This window comes from Castor canadensis, chromosome 13 (genome assembly GCF_047511655.1).
Source record: "Castor canadensis chromosome 13, mCasCan1.hap1v2, whole genome shotgun sequence".
Taxonomy (NCBI): Eukaryota; Metazoa; Chordata; class Mammalia; order Rodentia; family Castoridae; genus Castor; species Castor canadensis.
In genome coordinates, this window is record NC_133398.1 from 121,336,346 (window position 1) to 121,355,066 (window position 18,721).

At 34.8% G+C, this 18,721-nt stretch overlaps 1 protein-coding gene across 1 annotated transcript in view; it reads right to left on the reverse strand.

The window, feature by feature from the left end:
- Positions 1 to 3,095: 3,095 nt before the first annotated feature.
- LOC141415576 (protein mono-ADP-ribosyltransferase PARP8-like) overlaps positions 3,096 to 18,721 on the reverse strand; it is a 50,334-nt gene continuing 34,708 nt past the window's right edge. The window contains 12 exon segments of the mRNA XM_074052498.1: positions 3,096 to 3,195; positions 3,971 to 4,040; positions 5,180 to 5,253; positions 6,174 to 6,221; positions 6,224 to 6,242; positions 7,249 to 7,321; positions 7,546 to 7,658; positions 8,673 to 8,721; positions 10,279 to 10,346; positions 12,494 to 12,559; positions 13,530 to 13,655; positions 17,059 to 17,151. Coding sequence (XP_073908599.1) covers positions 3,107 to 3,195; positions 3,971 to 4,040; positions 5,180 to 5,253; positions 6,174 to 6,221; positions 6,224 to 6,242; positions 7,249 to 7,321; positions 7,546 to 7,658; positions 8,673 to 8,721; positions 10,279 to 10,346; positions 12,494 to 12,559; positions 13,530 to 13,655; positions 17,059 to 17,151 — 888 coding nt within the window. The 3' untranslated portion in view covers positions 3,096 to 3,106.

Genomic DNA, 18,721 nt, shown 5'->3' on the forward strand with positions numbered 1-18,721 from the left:
TTCGAAAGTATCTGAGTTTACTTGGTGTGTCTTCTTTCTTCATGATTTCCCTCACTTTTTCCTCTTGTTAAATATAGGAATCCTTCTCTCCAATTAAACCCCCCACATGTATCCCTATAGATATGTCAAGTTTTAAAATAGATAATATTAAAATGGTACTATCTACTTAAACATACAAGGTTGTTTATTTTACTAAATAAATTTGAATTTATTCAAGAAACAAAAGGAACAGATTAGATGAAAGGACTCTTTGGTTATTTTTCTCTGATAAAAATCTCAAGATCGCTAATGAAATAATTTTGTGATTAAAGATTGCTCTCCAGAAGGCCAAACTTCTAACAATGGATAACAATCAAGATAGCCAATAAAGCAGAGAAAAAATATTTTATGAGCTTTTAGGCAGACACCTACATTGTGCCTAATTAATCTTCATAATAATTTTATACTGCAGTGTGTGGAATGGCTCTCCTAGGAGCCTGCAGATAGCCTCAGATCCCTTCTCTGCCTTTGCTCTGCCCCATGAGGGTGACCTCATGGACTCAGTCTTTGTGTTCCCTTGCCCTCCAGCTCTGGTAGGGTATGGCCAATGAGGATTTTTAGTGACACTGCTTCTGTTTTGGCTCTTTGGACCTGGGGATGGCTAATAGTCCTAGTGCTACAAGATCCAGGTTCCCACACTAGACCTGTAGCTTCTCTATCATTACAATTGTGTATGATAAAAAGAAAGGGGTTAAGGTAGAATGAAGAAAATCAGAGATAAACTAGTTGGGATTATATATGGTAATACCACAGGGAAACTCCCTGTGTGGCTACCTTTATGTCAAACAAGCTAAAATGTCATGTTTTTCTTTTTTATCTTTTTTCTTTCTTCTTCTACAAAATCAGAAAACAGGAAGGAAGAACAGTTCCTGCCCAGAGGAGAGGGCTGGCACCAGTGGGAGGGAGAAGGTAATGGGGTAAGGAAGTAGGAGGGTGAATATGGTGCAAAAAAATGAGTACACGTGTATATAAATGCAAAAATAACACCTCTTCAAACTGTTCCAGGAAAGGGGGAGAACAGAGGAGGGGGAGTATTCAAGTATGACATGTATGATACATTTTAAGAACCTTTGTAAATGTAAATGCCACAATGTATGCCCACCCAACATAACAATAAAGGAAAAAATGAAAAACAAAACAAAAATTTTCTAAAACTTGAAAATGTTTGATGTGCCTACTGTAGAGGAGCGAATAAAGTAGTGGCAGTGGCCACTATGGGAAGGTGACTGGGAAATAGTGAAGAAGTCTGGTAGAGATAAACCAGTGTGGGTTGTAATACACTTCTGCATGGAAGCAACGCTAGGAATCTCTCTGTATAGCTATCTTTATCTCAAGCTAGCAAAAATGCTATGTCTTTCTTATTATCTCTTATATTTTCTCTTCAACAAAATTGGAGAAGTGGGCAAAACAGGTTCTGCCTGAAAGCAAGGGGGTGGGAGGGAAAGGTAGGGGGTTGGGGGCAGCAGGGAGAAATGGCCCAAACAGTGTATATACATATGAATAAATGAATAAACAACAACAACAAAAAGACACATATGGTAACACAGAGAAGGCCATGTAAGATGGAGGCAAAGTCTGAAGTGATGCTGCTGTAAAAAATAGGAATGTCATAGTCTGCTAGAAACCACCAGGATCTAGGAAAAGGCAACAGAGTATTTCCTTTATTATCTGCAGAGTAAGCATGGCTCTGCCACCATGGTTTTGAAATTATAACTTCAATAGCTCTGAAAGAATAAATTTCTGTTGTCTTAGAAAAAAAAAAACTTCTAGAAGGGGACCAGGAACTACAGAAAAGGATAGTTTGAGAAGAGTTAATTTAGAAGGTAACACACATGTAACAGGAAAGCAATGCGAGTCAACTCCCTGTATAGCTATCCCTATCTCAACTAGCAAAAACCCTTGTTCCTTCCTATTATTGCTTATACTCTCTCTTCAACAAAATTAGAGTAAGGGCAAAATAGTTTCTGCCTGGTAGCGAGGGGTTAGGGTGGGTAAGGGAGGGAGCGGGGCAGGGGGAACGGGGAAGAAATGACCCAAACATTGTATGCACATATGAACACATATGAATAAAAAAAAATTCTCATGGGCCATCTGTATGCTGCTGGAACTCTGATTGATATCTGTCAGTATATTACTCTAATTTTACTGATGAAACTGACAGAAGTTATGCAACCTGGGAATTTTACCTTACTAATTTCTGTTGAGCTGGGATGATCAAAACCAAGGCTCTCTCGTGTCATCATCAAGAAAGAAACCCATATGCAATAAATATGTGTTATAAGAAAGTTATAGTTTTCATAATGTCCAAAGGAAAACTAAGCCACTCATCAAAGTTTCATTATGAATAACCTGTCACCAAGCTAATGGATCAAATGCTGAACCATGGTACTTACTATGCACATTTGATAGATTGAAACAATTTTGATGCTGTCAATTTGACATGGCTTATAAAGCAAACCAGACCATTTTCTCAGCTTCTCTTAAGAAACTACACAAAGTACAAAATGAATATACTCAACTCTTCCTTAAAGGAGAGCCAAGGTCATGGATAAGGTGGGAATAGGCAGTAGAAAGGGGCTGGAAATCAGGATTGGATGAAAACCAGACTGGTCTATTGCACCCATTACTTAGGAATAATGCTTTTATATTTCCATGCAGCTTTTATGATATAGCTGTGCCCACCCCTCAAAAAATCAAGACATCAATGTGGGCTTCACTGCCAGTCCATGTCATAGGATATGTGTATCATTTTTTTTATGATACAACCTTTCATTATTATATTCTTCATTCCTGGTTCTAAAATCTTTTATTATTAAAGTATTAAAAAGACGAGGACTGTTTTTCTTCAGTTCTCAGTTAACAACTGTTTTTCTTCAGGTCTTCCAAATTATCAACACTTAAACACCATTTTTTTTCTCACTAAGCTTATTGAAATAAAACATCACTAACTTAGTGATAAGCTTAATTACCTGTTTGTTATACTTGACAGCTAAAGCAACTAAATAATAATGCAGTTATTACTTCATTTGTAGAGAAGACAGTAACATACAAATCTCAGCATTTACACTTACACAAAAAAGAATCGTGTGCAGACATGGTCTGTATTTGGGACGACCCATATCTCTCCATGTTTGTGCAGGTCAGGCGAAGTGATCACTGTAAGTAGAAGATAAAATTAAACTATTTTGTACCACAGGAATCCAAATCCAATCCAAGTTAATATACTCCTTTCTTTTGAAATCTAAAAGCAAAATTACATAAATAAACATACAAAAATATTTAACCTTATCAGTATCATTAAATGTAATTTAAAACAATGAAAGGTCATTGATTTGAATAATCTGTATAATAAAATTGAGGAAATCATTAGTGCCCCATGTAACAATCAAGTGTTGATAACTTAAACATAGTTGGTAGTTTACTGAAAACTCCATGAATAAAAACAATGAATTTTAAGCCAGTCAAATTTTAAAGCAGGAACAAAGTATTATGATCTTACAAATAAATCACCTATCAATTTCTGTCCTAAGTTCAGAATAAGAAACAATTTCCATGTAGGAACAGAAAGATGTTATAGGCTTATCTTCTCAGTGCTTGGTTCATTCTTCAAGATTTTTTTTGTATTACATATTCAACTACCAACTAAGAGGAAGGCAGCACATTAACACAAGCAATAAGCATTACATGATCAGAAAGATATAATTATCTTTCTGAAATATATGCCAGGAATAAAACATAGCACTGTCTGAATTCTTGCCAATTCTGCAATTTGGTTTTAACCTTTATGATCTCAATTGTACTCATTTTCCATTTGTGCCCTTAGAGATGGTCTTAAGGAATAATGCTTGTATTATTCCATCATGAAAAGTCTGTAAATATAATTCAACTCTTAAATATAGATAAGACAGAGAACTAATATCATAGCATTTACCTTCACATAAGGCTATGCACTTCAAGTTACGGCTTTGCAGGAATTGGGATTGTTGTCCTTTTTTCTGTGACTGAAACACAAAGCAATTAAAAAATTAAGAGTAAAAATGTGATAGTCATTCTAATGAAAAAATTGTGCACCATTAATTAATAATAGTCACTAAGATGGCTTCAGGGGAAAAACGCCCATCTAAGCTAGTATCAAAAACTTTGCACTCTAAATATCCAGATACTCTTGTTGTGCATCCAGATAATTTCTGTATGCAATTACTAGAATCATTATTAAATTACTTACAAGATAAGTGAACTAAAACAATACTGAAATGGGGTTCAACAGCCTCCTACTAACACACAATTAAGAGCTCAAATTCATTTTTTCTGGAAGCTTGGCAAGTTTATTTCAAGGTAAGCAAAATGAAATTTGCACTATCTCTTCAAGCATTGACATCAATCATTCCAGATCATTTTACTATCTAAAACTAACCCACTTTTACAGCATATTTACTAAGCGGCAAAAGTTTCAAAAACATTGCATGAAGAAAATCCGGTATGTTATGGTTTTGCTTTTAGATACTAGATAAGTTAAAGTCACATTATTCATCAGATGGATTTTTAATTTTCCTGGAAAATGTGTATAGTCTACACACAGCAGGGAATTCATGCTCACTCTTTACCATCTGGAATATTCTTTCTCCTAGACAGCCATGCGGCTCAAGCACTCACCACGTATAAGACTTTACTCAAATGCTGCCTTCTCAGAGTATCCTTTCCTGACTGGCCCATTCAACATTCACTCTAGTCCCCATTCCAGCCTACAGTATTAAGCATCCTTTTTCCCTGATGTATTTTTCTTCATTATCTAGCACTGTGTCTCACTAAGTATGTTTTAAATTTTATTGTATTCCTTCCACAGAATGTAGTATCCAAGAGGACTGGGATATTTGTCTGTATTTTGGTCACCACTGTACCCTAATGTCTAGGAGAGATTCTTGATTATTATAGTGGGAGATCAACAAATGTCTGTTGAATAATTATTGCACAGAGGCATTGTGGTTATTGCATTTTGGGGGTGAGTTTCATTCCTTTATGAATAATGACCACTTAAAATGATTGTTGCAGACTTAATAAGCCTGAGTATTTATTGAAGTGCTGCTGGATAATGAGGCCACAGTTCCCTAATCATATGCAGTCACTTGAGTCAGTACAACACCTGTGATGCATTGCTGTTTTTATTGCTTGAAGCTGGCTCATCCTTGGCTGACACCTTCTGCTTCTTGTTCATCCCTGAAAACATCAGCAAAATAATAACTTAAGGAAAAACTGATTAATGCAACTCAAAATACAATTCATCTATGTCATAAAGTTCCACTGTGGACAAGGATCTAATCACATCAGGCCAATGGTTCCCTAAAGAATGGTGGCTGTGCCACCGTACCTGGGGTGGATGGCCAGTGAATTTAGGAAGGTCCTGGGAGAGTTGGGAGGTAGGCATCTCTGTTTGTCTTTGCACTGAAAGCAGGGTCAGGAAATTCTTTTGCCCTAAATTTTATACTCGTTCACATGGTTTGGACCTCAGACAAAATTTTACAGTGATTCAGTTTGTACCTCCTCTCTCAATCCTTTCCATGAACCCATAATAAGAAGCAGAAAAATCACAGTATTTTTTTGACTTACTTAATGCCTTTTTTATTGTCAATGCTGAAGATGTATTTAAATTGTATTTTAACTTTTTATTTATTATTATAAGGGTCTGATTTTAATTTTTCTCCTTTAAACTATGCTATTCCATTTCCTATTTCTTTACTATTGTGTACTTCCTGGTACTTATTTTCTTAGTGTTTCTGTGGCATACTATATTTCAAAGATGACTATAACAGAATTTTTCAGTCTACATGTTCTACTGTAATATGACTTGCCACGTTCTTTTAAAATTATGAGATGATATTCAATTCCCAACTCTTGAAGTGCTTGTAACTGTTTTAACCAGAAATACACAATGTCCATACACCCTGAGCACACAGCAGAACCAAGTGCTTGTGCTGGTATATGAGTGTGGAAGAAAATGCACCAAGCAGAGGTTGCAGGAACTGAACAAAATTTTTATTTGCTATTTTTATAATTCTATGTAATTTGCATCTCTTTATAATGAACATAATTAATTTATATTTAACAAAACTGAACTTGGAAATGAAATAGACAATTACCTGAGTAACCAAATGATATGCTTGACATTGGACTAAGATAGATTCCACTCCATACATTGCACCATGGAGCTACAATAGGCAAGAGAGAGACACATCAGTCAGTGGTTTAAATGTCAATATTTTATCATAGAAAGAAACATTTTCATGTCAGTACATTAATTCTTAGAAAAATGATTGGGCACTTATCTTATAAAGTATTCTAGTCAGTTTTTATTTTAATGAATCTAAAATCCTAGAAACAAAACTGGCTAAAATACACAAGAAGATACTTTGATTAAGACTTGCATGTTAGTAAAAGAACAAAGTTTCTATGAATATTTCCAGTTTATTACACAATCTGTCATCCCACTCTTCTAAATTTTTCAAGTTATAAGTTTCATTATCGGGAACTCTTCACTGGTCTAAGGAAACTACTCAAAACTATTAAAATTCCTTCTTATCATCTCTGTGTCCTAGGGCCCTGTTAACCTAGCAGTCTGAACCGAATACTAATTTAATAAATGTGAAATTCTGGACATTCACACTTAATTGAATCACTTCAAATGCCATTGCATTGTGACATTAGCTCAGGTGATCTGTGTTAAGCCTCTCATTTCCTAATCCCTTTATGCTGTCAGATGAAAAATTCAGCTGTATGTGAGAAGTAGAATATGCAAGATGAAGGGAATAAATAAGACCAGGGCAACAACCACGAAATCCTAGTAATGCCAAGTGGTGTTCTGAGGCTGAGAGCAGGTGTCAAGTGGCTCTTTGGTATCATCTGCACTTTGCTTACTCCTACATTTTCTTCTCTTAAACGATTCACACTGTGGCACGGTACTCAAGAAATGAATTTTGGATTAATGAACAGAATGTATGGTTTTACTATTTTCTTACTAGGAACTGATCTTTCCTTTCCATTGTAGATAGATCAATTTTGCCTCAGGTTATTTTGTTAAAATATGCATGTCGTTATTAGACATTCCACATAATGTTTTACAATATCCCTTTTGCAAGCAAAAACATACCAGGATTACTTAGTGAGCCTTAACACTGGAGAATAATACTGACTTACTAATGGATTCAAACACTTTACCTGCAGACGTGTATTAGAGGCAACAACCAGACCGTTCCTCAGGATGGAGTGCCAGTTTTCAATGTGTGAGCCACTTGAAAACAAAGGAGGGGAGGAAAAAAAGCAAAATCAATGAACTTTTACAGTGGTCCTAGAATATAATAAGTCATGATGTGTCTGAAAGTTATGAGTTTCCAAGTCAAGTATCATGCAGTTGACTATTCAAAGTTAATACTAACTACTGAAAGAGGTTTTCTTCCCCATTTATTGCTAAAAGCCTGGGTGGAACATACCCCATGAATACAAAGCCATACTCACTGAAATGCAAAGGTGCTTCCAAAGAGTTTTTTAGCAGCTCTAAAATTGGATTCTTTGGCTGGTGGACTGCTGAGGAGAAGGAATTGATGTGGAGTATGCATAAACTTCAGTTGCTGTCATTTAAAATAATGACAAATGAAAATGTCAATTTCAGTTTATCATTAGGCTGCTGACAACTTCAAATTTTACTGGTTTAAGAGGTACACAATTTCAAGAATAGTAATTTTACACTAATGCATTAACGGGCTAATTTATAAACTATATATTTAAAACATTCATAAATGATAAATCACATAGAATTACTGACATGAAGAATAATTCTTTAGGCAAATGGGAAAGTAATAGCAGACAGGCAATCCAAAGTGATTTATATTTAGATTTGGGATATACTATGTAATCATGTTCAAGCACATCTGCTTTTCTTAATTATATTTAAGATTTTATTATAGAATTTCCTTAGTGTACAGTAGCTGGAGGTTGCGAAGCAGAAAGCTTTATTACTATTATGTTTTATTTGCTGACATTTATAAAAATGGAAATTACCTACATTTAAACATAATTTTCCCATTTGGTCATGGAAAGAAATGAAAGCAGAATCTTTTAGCTTAATTCTTGACAAAATTTTCCAAGTGTTTCCTTTCCCCTCAGGGATATACTTAGGTAGGAATATAATACACAGAAATCTCACATTTGGAGATGTGTACATGGATACACTCTGAGGTGATGGTCAGAAGTGAATTCAGAGTCCGTTGGCTTTCTATATTTATTATTTTAAAAGCTTACGAGGCTGAGAAGTAAGGTCTCTGGGACAGTCTTCTCAAATATGGAATGGGGGCAATACTCTGATCAGTCCTTAGTTAATACTTTTCTATCACTTGTGGAATGACTCAATTATCTCCTATTAATGATTTTTTTTATTTAGAAGTGCATGGCAGTTGCTTGAATTTGAATTTGATACCATGGAAGAATGTAGATGTAGTACACAAATGGAGATTTTCAAACTGAAAAATTAGAATTAACTGTGGTTTATATGCATCTGGAGAGGCTGCCTGAAAGCCACTGGGGTCAGTTCTCCCACGTCATCCCCACTCCTCCCATTTCTGGTGTAGATGTGAAACCCAACTTACCCTGTTAACTGGCAGTTTCACAATATGTGACATATTACTTGAAATAACCCTGTAATTAAAATGGTCAGTCAGTCACAAATAGATTCCAATTGTATTTAAAGATTTTTCTTAGTTGACAAGTGATTGATATGTGCTTTGGCTATGCCATAAATTAAATTCAGTAATAATTTCTTTTAGCGACAGAAATTTAGTTTGCATTTTCAAACAATTTAGAGAGCTCATGTAACAAAAAAGATATTTTAATCTGAGAAAACACACTGGGATATGGTTTCTTAAAACTTACCAAGATATAGTTTTTACTAAGCACAATTTCAAATATTTATCACTTAAAAAAAAAAAAAGAAAATTTCTACTCTATACAAACGCTAGAAGTAGATTCATGTATCTGCTTGTTTCACTTCTCTCAAAATTGCCTAAAATTAAAAGTGAGTTTGTAAGGAAGATTCTTTTTGTTTAAATACTTCAGGATCCCTTTGAGCTCATATTAAAAAGTTAACGTGTGTAGACACTGAAGTTGAAAAAAATTAAGTTCAGTTATCTGAAATAATGAATTTTGTTTCATACTTTCTGGTATATAAAATAATAATAAAGGAAAACAGCAAAATATTTATTTTCATTTTGAATATGGTAATGAGAAAATTTAAAAGGTTAAGAAGGAAACTTTTGTCAGAATTTAAATAATTTAATTACAAATAATAATTTTAAAATAATTACAAATAATACTAAATAATTTAACAATTACAAAGAAGACAGGTTTCTAGAGCTAAATTTTGTCATGGCCATGTTAGACTAAATTACACATTTATTGTAGAATTTTGACTACATGAAACCTAAGTAATCAGAATCTTGAGGAAACTGGATTCTTTTTTCCTTTGCCACATTTTCTTTTTAACTTCCTGGTTGTACAAAGAGTAAGTTCTTATCTAGGCCAATCTCTCATAATTCTTACATTTGTATTGCTTATAATAATAATGGTAAATCTCCTATATCCTTTGAGTTTTCAGAGACGTGTACACTACACCTTTATAAGCTCTTATGGTCTCCATGAGAAACAAGATGGCAGATTATCTGAAGTAGGAGAAGGCAAATGATTTGATGCAGGCATCGTAGCAAGGTAAGTTCTCTACCTACCTTTCCTCTCTGTAGTCTAGCCCTTGAATATAGGTAGAACTAATGCTATATCCCTCACCAGTGTATCTTCTGCCATGATCAAGAAAAGAGTTAAATCAAATTTACACTGTACTTATTAAGGAAGCAAAATACACAAAATAAATTTCAATAAAAAAGACTGAAGAAGTTTTATCACTAGTCCTCACTGAACTAGAAAATTAAATGAACCAAAATGCTTTCAATACAAAACCTAGTTAATCACATCTTTTAAGATTGTAGACAAACTGCCATCAGATGCACTGTGCTCCCTTGAAAGTGTGTATGACAGCACTTTCTTCTCCATGTGATGTACAAGTTTTAATTAAAGTGAGGGTCATTAAGGACTCTTGGATTGCAAAATCATCGGGTCTCATAGGCTTGTAAAACTATAGCTATGCAGGGCTTATGAAATAAATGCATAAAATGCTGTTTTCATTACAAAAACTAAATTTTATACCATTGCAGTAAGGGATGAGCAAGGGGGTCCTGTTTATCCATCTGCTTCTTGATTTCCAGATATGGTGCCTGAAAAAAAAAGTTATTATATGCAGACTTTTCTTTAAAATTCATTTTTCCTCTTTTACAAAAGGAAAATCAGACTGAATGACATGCCTAATCTAGTTAAAATGGAAAATCTGTGCCTTGGCATGGGATAGCAGCAATTACCCTAGTCATGCCCCCCATTGTGGCACAAAAGGACTTGCCTATCACTGTGTTAAGAGACTTGGCTAAAGTTTAGCCTGGTTTGCACCTACACTACACTGTTTCATTAAAGGTGACCCCCCCAAAAAAAAAAACCTCCACTATGACTTTTCTCATCCCCAAAGCTTCCTTTGTTTCCTGTCTTCTCCCTTCATACACTTTAGTCCCTCATCTTTGTAGGTGAGCTTAGTTTCTGCTGCAGCCTCTCTTCCCAATTGCAGTACTCTGAAAACAATGTGTCTTGCTATCTTTGAAAACAGTCCTATAAAGTTGCACTTTTGAAAATGACCACTTTAGAATGTTAACTAGCATCCAAGCAAAACTTGTGAAAGCCACTAACTGGGACCCAGACTTACGTGCAGATTTTTCTGTAAGAAACTGGGCACAATTTACATAAGAACCCTTCTCTAAAATGAGAAACCTAGTGGGATTTACCCAAACAATTAACCATTTTGAAGAACAAACAATAACTTTAGCACTACCTACAAGACAGTACATTCTACAAAATGCAGCAGGTATTAATGTTATATTTCTGAATTGGAAAGGCTTTAATGCATATGTTGCTGAAAGAGGCAGCTTTACATTTCTACCTTGACAGTGAAGCCACTCAGGCAGCAAACAACTAAACAACTTCCCTGGCATCATGGGCCACATCATTGTTGAGCCAGTTATAAAACTTTGGCTTCTAACTTCACAGAATGATGCTAAGTCATCTACATTGACTCCTATTTAAATAGCTTACACATAAGCCAGAATAAAAGAAGCAATTTTTGGCAGGGGGCTGATTCAAGTGTCGGAGATTATAGATATTTTTATATTCAAGAATGATCTGACTCTAGGGTATAGTAGATAGTCCCTATGCCAAAATCTTTTGAGTAAAAATGTTCAACTTTGTGAAAGATACTGCAATAGCTCCTTTTGTCTTATCTCCTGTGGAAATATATTTTATTGTTTTCTTTCTTCATATAAATAATAAATACTTGTTGGAAAAAGAATTCAGACAGTACAGAAAATTGTGAGCATAGAAAATCAATTGAAAGAGATGGTAGTTTTTAAGCCAATAATGTCATTTATGAGTTAAAAGGACAACTTTGTTGTCATTGCCTGACACATGCTATCTGAATAAATAATGACCAAAAGACTCAAAGTTAGAAATGTAAAAATGTATTTTTGAGCACTGTCTTCAAGTAGAGAAGAACAGAGGTCATTGGAGGGGGTGGGTGGGTAAGGAGTAGTGGTTTAGTGAGACTCCCCCTAGTCTTTCCCCAGAGAATAAAAATAGCCCAGGGGAGTGTTCGCCACTGCCCACAGGTCCCTAGTGCGGTGCAAGCCTTAAAACAACACATGCAACACATGTACATACATGTGTGCTACCAATGTTGAATTAGTAATTTCAATTTATATAATGCCTTCCCAAGTGCTGGGTTACAGACCAACATGTGTTACATGTTCATAACCACCCCTGATCCTAATCAAACTTTTCCACACCAGCCTCCCTGATGAACAAAAATATAAACTCATACATCTTCCAGACTGGTTTTCGACTCTGTGTTATATCTAAACTATTTATGAAAAATTTGACCTTGATAGAATATTTCTGTGTTTAACAATAAAATAATGTTCCAAAATTACTAACATCAATAAAAGTTAACATTATAGGAAAATGGTACTATATTTAACCATTGCTTTAAAATATCCCAACATACTCAGGCATTTGCATGAGCTGCAGAGTAGAGTATTAGGGTAATAATTATGCACTTATCCTCCAAAGATCACAGTGTTAGCACGCCAATACACAGGTTTAATTTAATTAAAACATCCTAACATGACACAATTCCTTAATGATTTTAATTATACCCCATATAATAGAAAAATCTACATTTCACTATACAGCCACTCTCAGATATCCTTAAAATGTGATTTAACTCAAGCAAACTGAATTACATGAAACAACAAGGTAACATACTTACTTGTGTCATTTCTCTGATAGAAGTTATGCTATCCAGTGCTTTCATTACTCGATCATAGTTCTTTTTCTGTGCAATGGAAAACATAACAGTATTCACTTACAAACCTCTGCAAGTTATATATCATGAGAAAAATGTGTTATTTCTGTATATGACTTTCCCATCAGAGCCAATGTGAAACAATGCCTGTTTAATGTACATAAAAGGGAAGCTATAAAAGATGACTCAAGGACATAAGATTTGTAGCTAGAGTCAGAGAGAAGTTAAAAGGAAACAATGCTGTATCATGCTTACGTAATAGAGGAAAAAATCTAGAAATACAAAAGATTTTGGATTCTTGATTCAGGCTTTCACCACTCAAATAATAAAAGTCAGTACAGAATCCCTCTTCTAGACAAAAATCCACTTCAAATGTCTCAGTTGCTTTTGTTTTCTTTTGACTGGCATATTGTAACCAAATGAGTATGCTCTCAGTGTGCAACTGACAGCATACACAGACTCAACCGACAATTTACTTCTAAGCACAATGTAAACATGGGCTCTGTTGCCAATAGGGAACAAAGGGAAGGTGTTTCAAGAAGGTATTATATAGTCGTTTCTATAAAAGTACTTCAAGATGAACAATAGTACGTGCTAAGGCAATTTCAGCTCTCATTCAACATGAAAATTCTGTTCTTTCAAAAGGATTCTGCTTAATCCCCACAAATATTTATCAAATGGTTTTCTTAAGACATGCAGTCCATTAGCAATATGAATTTAACTTTTTACTAACCTTTCAATAGCTAGAGAAGGACAAAGGGAAGAGGGAAGGAAGGCTGAAGTGAAAATAACAAACACACATGTGTGCACACACACAAAGGAAAACTTGTCCTTTTCCTTGTGACCCTTATGATTCAATTGAGATTTAAGTAAAAAATGAACTTAAAATAATCACAAATATGCTTTATGATTTAGACACTCAGAAAGAGGAAATTTAGAGAGATTAAAATTTCAGTTACTGATATTTCAAACTCTGTGCCTGGTTAGCGTAACTATTTACCCTGGGATTGAAGGCCAGCATCTGGGGGTCATTAGGATCTACCACAGATGGATATGGCTCAAAAATGACAACTTTTCTAGGAGATTCCAATGCAGATCTACACATGGACACGAGGAGATTTACCACCTTGAACAACACAGGTGAGACAGCTGTCACCCTTCAGATTATATCACATGCTTTGCCATTATTTTTCCCTCTCATGGTAACAAATGTCAATCAGGAAGCCCCAGGATTGCTAGCAAAACTGTAATTCATGACTTTATACCACATTTGGCCAAACCTGACACTTGATGTAAAATAACAAATATGTGCTGCCTGTATCTTAAATTTTATCAAAAATTAATTGTTTAAAGGGGTTTCATTGTGATATTTACATTTATTCTTTCTCAATCACCTTCCCATGTCCCCTGTCCTTAACTGTTTTTGGTGGGTTTCCTTGTATTTTCTAGGCCAAATGGTATCAAAAGGAACAAAAAAGACAGATCTGTGCTTGGTGGCATGAACAGTAGGCCAAGGTCCCTCTTACCAACACTTTCAGGTATGAAAGACTTCAGAACTCTTGTAAATGAGAAAAATTCAGCCATGAATATTTAGGTGGTTGAAAGTCCAGGCAGATAAGAAAGGCAACAAACAATGTATACAGATTTGAATATATGTAAAAACAATAAAAAAAGAAAGGCAACTACAGAAATAGCCTATAGAAACACAAAATAATCTGATAAAAAATAAAGATTTAGAATTTTAGGCAATGGTTGTGAACCACTGCAATAGTGACTCATTATTATTATCACTGTTTATAGGAGCTTCTTGGAACGTAGGCCACTGCTGTTTCTAGACCAGTGTCCTATAGTGTCTTTGTGTCCCCCAGAGCTCTTCATAAAGCAGCAGTTCAGGGGTCAACTGACATAATGAGACTATTGAAGTAGAGGTTCTTTCTGTTTAAGGAAAGAACTGCTTTAGAATTGCTAAAAATATTGGGCCCCTGTTTGTAAAACAGAAGTAGTTAGAAGAATGCTCTTTTGGAGTACAGTAACTCAATTCTCTGATCTTTACAGTCAAATCGTTAAACTGATCTGATTAAGCACTAGATAATTTAAAATTCATTTCTATTTAAGAACCATTCTTTTCAAAAATGTATAATGTACAGAAGGGAGAAAAGCTACCATTATATTTAACTGATAAACATATACATAAACATACACATACAGCAGATCTATAGATATTCAAACACACAAATACATACACTTAGCTCCCTAGGTAAAGTTTTAATTACTTTTACATAGCTATAAATATCTGTGTACATTATCTGGTTTTGAACATTACTTCAAAAGGATGAGAAAAACTTTCACATTAAGAAAGAGAAAGAAGAGTAGAGAAGAGAAGAGAAGAGAAAAACATTTGAGAAAGCATTTAAGTACAGATTAGATATTTTCTTAGTTTTAGTGTTTCTTGGAGGCTTCCATATGTAAATTTGTACATGCTAGGGGCAAAACCAAACTGTATTGTTAGGATTTATTTAAATTATGAGATCTTCCACAATACTTAAGGTTACTGTCCTACTGTGGGTAGTTTTTATTTCCATTCATAATTCATTATAACAAAAAGATTATCCTTAGTGTTTCATCAGGTGGATGCTTTGTAGCTCAATCAGTGAAGTCACTAGGTTAAGTGGCATAAAATCACGAGGTTTAAGCTGTCTAGATAAATTAACTACTGTGCTGTCGGCTGGCACAAGGCCTACTGGCAGGTATTCCGTATTTGTTGAAAGAAAAAGTATTTGTTGCATGATCATTTTCCCTGCTCAGCTGGGAATTTTATTAAGGAAAGATTGGCGTTTCCTTTGACATGCAGCTTCCTGTTGATCATTTCTGTAGCTAGATATTTTCTCATATTCAATTCCTAACTGTACGTCCATTTCTGTGAATTTGCATTAATTTTCTTTGTTAATTTGATGTGGTCCTCATGGTTTTCTTTTACATTTTTCTGAGTTTTCATATAATTATGTTTGTGATAAAAGGAACTTTTTAATACCTCATTGTTTTTATAATTTTTGTTTTTGTTGGTACTAGGACATGAAATCAGGACCCCAGGCTTGTTGGGCAGGCACTCTACCAGCCTCCTGCACTTCATTCTTAATGTTCACTATTTTTTCAAGTGAAAATGTAACATATGTAAAGAATGGCAATCACCTTACGACTTCCAGCACTGAATACACGGGAGGCACTGCCTCAGGTTGGGCATATTTGATTTTACTCTTTTCCAGTTTTCCTTGAGCTATATGCAATATATTTTTGTACATAGTGTAAAGTGAAGAGCTGAACTAATTTCTTTCCCATATTGCACGTCTCACCTCACTTATTAACTAATTCTCGGGTAAGTGAGGTTGTGATTGCTCATTTAACATGTATTTATCTATACTGACTGGTTTTAGGTATAGCCTGCCATTATTTGCCGTTCTTTTTTTGTCAGTAATAAATTTTGTTAAAATGACATAGCACTGCATAATATGCTTTTGCATATGGTTGCATAAACTCTCTGAATTAACATTAAATAATTTAATGTTCAAAAAATGTTGTTTATTGCAACTTTAAGAAGGTTTTTATTGCTGTGCTGGGTGGGAGTATATTGTGGCATTTACAAATGTTCTTACAATATATTATACATGAATTCCCTCTCTCCATCATTCTCCTTTATCCCCCTACCCCCATTTTTTCTTATTCCCTACATAATTAAAAAAATTGTAATTACAATGAAACTGTAGCATCTAACAAATCTGAGCATCTTTATACTTTATTCTTGCCTTTCCAGAAACATGGTAGGCTTCTCTACTTCCAAATTGTTCCATTGCTTATTATTTTTTGTTTGGAGACAGGGTCTCAATATGCAGCCCAGGTTGGCCTGGACTTCTCAGTGTACCCCAGACTGGCCTCAAACTTGTGATTCTCTTGTCTCAGACTCCTGTGTGCTGGGATTATAGAAATGCACCAACACACTTGACTCCTTATTTGTTTTTATATTTTTCTTACTATTTCATAAACACTGCTAGTGTAATCTACCCATTATCTTTGGACCTAAGTTTTTTCATTTTTATTAGTGTGTATGTATTGTGTGGGACATTCATTGTGAGAATTCTGAATAGGCTTACATTGTACATTGGTTAGATTGCCCCCATCATCAGAAGTTTTAAAAGTTAATTGACTTCATTTCATGGCAGGAGGACTTTACAAATAAATTTTATGTAAGGCATTTACAAGGGTTTCTATATGTCAACTTCACCATTCAAGATTTACAGTTATATTTAATCAAAAAGAAAGCCCCATTTAATCTCTTCTCCAGGCAACTTCTAAATGACAAAACATACATTAGATGAAGAGACAAAATTTAGTTTATAGTTTTAAAAATATCAAAATGGCAGTTTTTCTTTAACAAGAAATCATCAAAAAAATTCTCCAAAGAATAGCAAAATGAAAACAGCCAGTGGACTGGAACAAACTTTGAAAACCCCAATAAGAACTCAATAGATCAGTACCTGAGCTCCAGTTGCTATTTCATCGGCAGCTTCATTCATTACTCCCAGAGTTTGAAATGCAAATACACACAACTCTCGTTCACACACTGTGGGCTACAAAACAGGGGAATCAATTACAGCATGTTTCCATCTCTGAATTGCCAAATTAAATTTCTGACTGTCTATACAATAAATAGAAAGTGCTAAGTTTTTAAAAAGAAGTCCTGTCACTTTACTTAACAAACAGTAATCCTTAAATGCAAGTACACCATCACTTACTAATATAGTCACAATTACAATAAGAACTGACCCATTTCATTTTGTTTTAGACATTTTCAATCGAAGCAATTAGAAATGGGAAAAATCCATCTCTCTTGTTTAATATCCACTTGCACATTAAATATATTTTCTTCAGTCCTGGGGATAAAGCCCAGGTCTTGCACATCCTAGGTAAATGTTCCACCACTGAGCTACATTCTCAGTCCTTTAAATGTCTTAAAGACAAAAAAAGTTCTATACAAATGCTCTATATAACAAATATACAATGGAGAATTCCACTTTTTCCTAGGAAATTTGGAAGAAATATGTATGACTCTGCTTACTTACTACATGGTTTATGAAAGATGGTTTTGTTGCAAAGACTTTTGACTTGAATAACCTCATGAAGTCAACAGCACTGAAATATACACTATGCAATTACTTTGGAAGAGCTTTCATCTTTCAAATCTAATATGGTGTCAACCCTCTGATTTATCTTATCTCCCCAGTTACATAGCATTAGGTAGCTGATGAAGCCTAACACGATGCAATCCACGGTTGCTCTGGCACAGCAGACAAAAGGCATTTGTAAGTGCCACTGCTCCTGTGCTTGCTGCCTTCAGAGGAGGACTTGGTCTATTGCTTAGCCAGTGGGGAAGTATAACTCCTTTCTGAACATCCTTTATGTTCAGAACAGGCCCATATGTTTGGCTTTACAAAGCCTGATTAATCACAAAATTTTCTGGTTGACTCTCCCCTGAAGAGAATTTTAAAGGAAAAAAAGGAATTGATATATTTCCTTTGTTGGCCACAAAAGTACAGTCTGATTCCATTTCAAAAACTGTCAGAATTGTGGGAGGAAAGTAACTGGAGAAAGTTCTCCATCCAGATTCAAGCTATGCCCACTGCTAAATGTCTTTGAACATGCCCAAAGCAGAATATTGTTCAATTTCTACCACTTTTTCTTCACTTGAATGCCTACCTTATTGATAAATCTTTTATTGTGTGTGTGCACCTCTGTACACATGTTGTTTCCTCTTTTCATCTTTCTGAAGCAAATTGTATGGTATTATGTGAAGTAACAGCAGCGGCCAGCCACTGCTGCCTACTTACTGTAATGTTAGATGCTACATTGGTGTCTAAATATATGAAGCTGCACATGAACAGGAGCACACAAAGAAAACACTAGAAATCACAAAGGACTCCAAGAACTTACTCATTGCTACACGAGACTTGATAGTTAATTTTGAAAATTTTACAGGAGAAATTCCAAAGACTTAGGAATAATTATGATAAAGTACATCTCCTTCTAGAAATAGACAGCAACATTCACCGACACAGAAATAAAACTAACAGAAAGAATGATATTGCTACCACTTACTATAGTAATGAATTGTCAGCAATTAAACAAAAAAATGCAAACTCT